A 6,340-nucleotide genomic window follows, 5' to 3' on the forward strand; every position below is an offset into this window, starting at 1 on the left:
TGATAGGATCCCTGGTCGTTCATTTGGCCAGCGGATTCGTAGAAGATACGGAACGCGGATTTGATAGGATCCGTATAACCACCAAATGTACTTTTTTGATAGAGTGGGCACTGTCAAACCTGTCTATGTTAATAAGAAAATTTAATGAGTGAATGAAAAAGTTATTCCTCTCGATCATTGCAAATGTTTTTATTTAAGGATTCGTGCAAATGATATATCCGTATTTGTTTACAGTTAGGGATTCGAGCATATTAAACATCGTATCCATAGTGTATCTGCTATCCGATCGGATACGGTATCACATCCGTTGGGTATTTTGTCGTATCCTTCACGGATTTGGCATTTGTTCGCATTTGTTCGGAATCTTCCGCATCCGTGACGGATCGATTTGACGGATGCGACGGTATCTGCCGGGATCCGTGGCCATTTTGCCCAGTGCGGGGGGCGCCACAGACTTTCTGCAACCTATGATCCACTGCTCACGGAGACACGTGTGTTATCTGCGTGACGTCACGGAAGCGGTGGATTGCTCATTCCTTGACAAAGACTAAAGTTGTACAGTCGATAATTTGTCCGATTTCTTGTGTCGGAAATTGCAGTTCAAACTTCTCGCAGTCACTTTTACGATGAAAAATAAAGGTATTTTACAAGGTATTTTGGCTTTTGTTCTACCCACCTGTTGGATCCGTCGACCAGAAACTGCACGTTCCTCATACAGCCGACAAACTGGGAGTACCTGCTCAGGACGTGGTGTCGGTGGTCGTGTCCGTCAGGCAGTCCTGCGAACAACATACAACCTAAGGAGGACATCTATACAACTTACCCAGCATGTAGAAATCGGAAGGTATCATGCATTTTTTCGTGACCAGATGTTTTGTTCAATACCAGGTCTCCAGGGCCACAAAGTTTTTGTATTCATTTTAAATGGCCAGACTAGAAAGATAAAATTTGCAAAGCAAATACAGTGTGTTAACATTTACCTTGTCGAGCCTTACAAAGTCTGTTAAGTCTAATCCTTTAACACATTCGTATATAAATATATTTAGTGGCCAGCTTGCAACTTGCTACATAATGTAACCCAACATCACAGGGTGTCTGCTACAGGCGTCTGCTCCAGGTCACTGACATTGATTGTTAGGGGACGAAGAGGAACAGGGGGGAAACATTGTGTTTTCTTTCTGCGAATGTAAACATAAAACAAAATAAGTTTCTTTCTGTGAATGCAAACATAAAGACCTAACATAAATAACCTGCTCACCTCCTAGGTACACTGCAGTGGTAGATGCCGGCGGTCCCCGGTCTAAGATCCCGTCCACGTCCGTGCGCAGCGGTATGGTCTCCGTCACCCCGTCCACGGTCACAGTCAGCACGCGGGTCGCCGGGTCTTTTCTGTAGGCGACGCTGTGCCACGTGTCCTCCACCAGGACCTGTAACGTTAGGACGAGTCTGGGTTGGTGGTGTATGTCTCAGGCTTGGTGGTGTATGTCTCAGGCTTGGTGGTGTATGTCTCAGGCTTGGTGGTGTATGTCTCAGGCTTGGTGGTGTATGTCTCAGGCTTGGTGGTGTATGTCTCAGGCTTGGTGGTGTATGTCTCAGGCTTGGTGGTGTATGTCTCAGGCTTGGTGGTGTATGTCTCAGGCCTAGTAGTGTTTGTAAAGGCATCCAATGCAATTTCAGGGTGGCAAAACAAAAACAAAATATATTCTGGATGAGAAAATCTGTCTGATATTGACATTTACTGACATTTCTCAGCACACTTTCGTCTCATATCTCTCATGAAACTTACCCTGCCTAATCTTACTGTCTCCTTCCAGTTCAGGTAGATGTGGTTGATTTCTATCCTCCCATCTTCCACCTGTACGAAGATGACGTATGGCGGATCCCCCTCCTCCTCTGTCGTGTATTCATGATATATCAGCAGGGCGTCAGGCTGGTTCGTGCGAAAGTCTAATCTTACGCCCTGACAAGTAAAGGTACAGAATTTTATTCTTTTTAACAACACAGCAGATCTACAAGAACTTGCTGGTGCAAGCTAAACGCACTGACTAGGACTGTGGGCATAGCAAAATTCCAGAGCTGTGAGACATTCCTGTGGACATTCTATGTCTGTAGAAACACATTCCTATACAATTCCTAGAATTCTTGCAGGCTACACACACTACTGTACCATTAGGCTCGCCCATGAGGCGTCGCCAAAAACACGACACTAAACAACACTACAGGGCAGAGCGGGGGTGGGGGCAGATTTACACCATTTAACCCTTACGTCAACAACGATATGCCACCTAAACACCACGTCTACAAACCGTCCCGCGCTATTTCAGATATTCTAAGATATTTCGAAACAAAATCCCTCCTGCAGTACCAAGGTCAATCACCAGGTGTTACAAATTAAACTACACAACCCACTTCACACCGCCTACCCACCTGCTAAATACCATTGCATTCCGTCGGAAGGATCTTGAGATATACAACCAAGCATCATCCAGACCCAAAACAGTACCCCATTTTTCATGAACTTTTCAGGTAAAAATGAGCTACGATAACACACTAGCTACTTGGTGAAGACCAAGTCGACTAGACCTTTCCGAGTTTTTGCTACTGCAGGAACAACGATTACTTTAAATATCACTCTATCTCTAAAGGAGAGTATAGTCGTATAAAAGCATGAATGGTATAAATATGTGACAGGAGTTTGAAGGAGACTATACTATGTGTAAAAGCATGAAAGGGATCCAAGTCTGGCCTTGTACTGTACTGTACTGTGGGACGAAGCTCTGACTCGCGTGACAAAGACAGCTTACCTGTGGACTGTCAGGTAACCACACCGGTAGGTACTCCACAAAGGACCCGTCAACGTTCGTAAACGTCACCTCGGAACCGACGTCACGGTTTTGTCCGCAGGTTGTCTCCAGGAAGCACGTTGCCATGACTAGCCAGGCCGCCACTCTCTCCAACATGTTGTTTGTACTGAAAGGAAACTATCAAAAGACATTTTGGTACTTTTGAAGTACGTCGTGTTCTTCAATCATTCATGAGGGGGAAAATCAGTCACGTTAATTACTTCCGCGAATGAAGTTGAGCTTTTATCATTACTGAGATTGAATGGTTTCTTGCCTGCTTCGAGAAGAGAATAGCCCGTATGGTTTCTTAATAGTCCCCGCATGTCGCACATTCAGAACCTTCCCTCGAACAAAAGCCAAACAATTATGGCTGAAGTTCGGGATCAGTCTGATCAGATTTAGGCCATGCCTACATTTTGATACGAATCGACTTTGAGTTAAATTTGGGTCAAATTTGACTGTCACCACCTATTAAGTAAAATAGGTATGGTGACAATGGTTTCTGAATAGGTTTTAGTATGATGCACACGTTCTAATTTTGAGTGGTGCAGGTAAAACTTGTCTGGTGCAGGTAATTATCAATGTCAACTGCACCAGTACATTGAGTCACCGGCAGCTCACTTGAGTCACCGCTACTCCAAAGCTCGCACTGAGTTTAGACAAACCGTGTCGTTCTTATCCAGTTGCTTAACTCGTGTTGTATTAAAGGCATCCAATACGATTTCATGGCAGCAATACTGGAAATATTCTGAATAAGGCAATCTTTGTGACATTGGCATATACTGCTTCACATTGGCACATTTGAGTCAGCATTTCATACTTTGGGCTTTTAAAACTGCAGAAAGCCCCAAGATGAGTCCTTTATTTTCTGGGCGGTACCCTAAAATCAGCCCAGGGCCCTTCCAGCAACCGTTTTCCGTCAGACTTTGGGTAAATTTTGCTCCATGAGGGTCTAATATACATTGAGATGATGTGGTTTCAACTAAGTATGTAGATAAATGAGTAGAACATTGGCTCTGAAAAATCGGGTTTCCAAGCCCTAAAATCTACACTGGATGCCTTTTATTCACTAGTCTGACAAATAAAATAGACCATTAGATAACGGATGATAATGTAAACTCAGTTACAATGGTTCTGTTGGTAGAATGTTGGTATGGGGTATATCTATACTGTACTGAAAAGAATGATATTACACTCTTTATGGCTTCTACTATGACAAAGCCATCGCTACTAGTACTGTTGAAATTTGCTGTCCATCCATTCCACATTTTTTGTCTTTTGTTGAAAATAACCATGCATTTAAACCTCCCAACTTGTTGAACGTACGGCAGGCCAACGCACATTAAACATGGCCTTTTATGCAAGCAGAACTACTTGTCAATGGTTATAAATCAACCGTTTTGTAAGAGTGTGATAAACAAAGGGGAACACAGTGAATTGTAAACACATGTGTTTAAAGTAGCGCTTAGGTCATGGCTTGCTGTTGCTGCACACATGCACGTACGACCCCCCACCCCCTCACACATACTCAGAGAATTGGTAATACCTTTAGCGACACAGTGACTGTGTTTCACTACTGATAAATTTTGTCATGCAGAAAACAAGTTAGAAAGGGGAAAGATTGCAGGAAAGCACCATACATAAGAGCTGAAGATATCAAATGCGATTTCAGAGCAGCAAAACTGGTAATATTCTGAATAAGGCAGTCTGTATGATATTGACTGCTTCACATAAGCACATTTTAATCAGTATTTCATACATTGGGTATTTAAAACTGCAGAAACAAGCCCCAAGATGAGTCCTTTATCTTACGGGTGGTACCTTAAGAATTAGCCAAGAGCCCTTCCAGTAACCATTTTCCGTCAGAATTTTGGATTTTGTTTACTCCATTAGGGTCAACGTACATGCATTTGGATAGTGAGAAATGTACATATTAAGTGAATAGAATATTGACTGTGAAAAGTTTCCAAGCCCTAAAACTGCATTGGATGCCTTTAAAGAAATGTGTGCCCATATACCCACATGTGAACGGTGTTACATGGGCAAGGAAGTGTTATATGATTTGCCAACACGCATACATACATACAGACATACAAGCCAACAAGTTAACATGTGTATGTATGATATCGCCTGAAAACTGATGCGTATAAAAAACGTTTGGCAAAAGAAGTTCATTATGAAATCTACGTAGTTAAGAAGCTACAAAATAATGAAATACATAACGTGAAAGGAAAAAAAATATTGGTAACCGTACTATTTCCGAGAGTAGCCAAAATCCATTCCAAAGGAAAAGAAGAAAGGGTGAAGTAATGAAAATGGTGAGTCACTTAATCACCATACCATAGTATGTGTGTTTAGTCATTTGCTCAACCTTCATGACCACGCAGATTTCACAATGGAGGCAACTTTTTTGCCAAACGTTTTTTTTTTTATTCGCACGCTCGCATCAGTTTTGGAATTCCTAGAGGATGTCATGCATTTAAACAAATCAACATGGCCTTATTCTGCATGACGAAAGTTATCGGTAGTAAAACACAGTCACTATGTTACTAATCTATTACTAATTAATTGCTTGAGTATGTGGGTGAGGTGGGGGGGGGGTCATTCGTACGTGTGCAAACCTATGACCTAACGATTGTCCACGTGGGATGCGCCCATTCCGTCTTACTAATGGATAACTGATTGCAACTGTTAATTAGTGACACAAGGTTCATAGCAGTGGGATTTTCATACATATTTCTTTGTTTTCACAAATCTTGCGTTTTTAGTGCACATCTGACAAGGCCTCGACTACACATAAACTGTTACTCGCTACTAGGTACATGTAAGTAACAGTACTCACTTCGTTTATGTTATGGCCCAAGAGTAAAGTTCTTGGGGGAGGGGGTTGTTCCCTAAACTAGTAAATTAGTCAGACACCGTGCAGTACAAAGCACATAATGAACGAAAATAGCATCCAGGGTCATAAGAACGTAGGGCCTGCAACATTACGACTAGCCATGGGAATTATTAATCAAGAACAAGCGTACGTAACGCTACATGCGAACGACATATACGCAGGCACACAGTTGGCGAAGCCTTCAAACTACAACAGGGCAAATAGTCTGTATTTGAAAACGTATTTTATCAGCACAAACCTAAAACGCATGCATTTGAAAACTTGTAGCCACACAACCTGACCGCAGTAAAAAATAAGGCTATAAATTTTCGTCCGGCCATTGAATGTACTCTCAATCGGTTCTCGATTCTAGACTTAGCTGTTACGTTCAGTGTACCAACCTGTTGGTGACAACAATCCGGAGTGGTGTCAAAGAAAATATGGCTCGCTTCAGACAGTCTTTGAGCGAATTACCTCTCGGTATTATGACATTTTACATGGTAGGTACAGGTGGTCTAGCAAATTTTCCAAGATGGCGACCACACAAGTACTAAGTTCTTGGTGATGACTTCATCACCGTTGTTGGACTTTGAACCACGCTCGGGTCGTCCGTCTGTGG

General features: G+C 42.5%; 1 protein-coding gene across 1 annotated transcript in view; it reads right to left on the bottom strand.

Annotated features, from left to right (window-relative positions):
* The window catches only part of LOC109466128 (contactin-associated protein-like 3B), a 49,356-nt gene extending 43,016 nt beyond the window's left edge, over nt 1–6,340 (bottom strand). The window contains exons 1-5 of the mRNA XM_019763767.1: nt 6,123–6,340; nt 2,805–2,981; nt 1,787–1,960; nt 1,259–1,427; nt 677–779 (exon numbers count right to left, since the gene is read on the bottom strand). Of these exons, the coding sequence (XP_019619326.1) occupies nt 677–779; nt 1,259–1,427; nt 1,787–1,960; nt 2,805–2,960 (602 nt within the window). The 5' untranslated portion in view covers nt 2,961–2,981; nt 6,123–6,340. The remainder of the gene's footprint in view (nt 1–676; nt 780–1,258; nt 1,428–1,786; nt 1,961–2,804; nt 2,982–6,122) is intronic.

This window comes from Branchiostoma belcheri, unplaced genomic scaffold (genome assembly GCF_001625305.1).
Source record: "Branchiostoma belcheri isolate BF01 breed outbred unplaced genomic scaffold, Haploidv18h27 scaffold16, whole genome shotgun sequence".
NCBI lineage: Eukaryota > Metazoa > Chordata > Leptocardii > Amphioxiformes > Branchiostomatidae > Branchiostoma > Branchiostoma belcheri.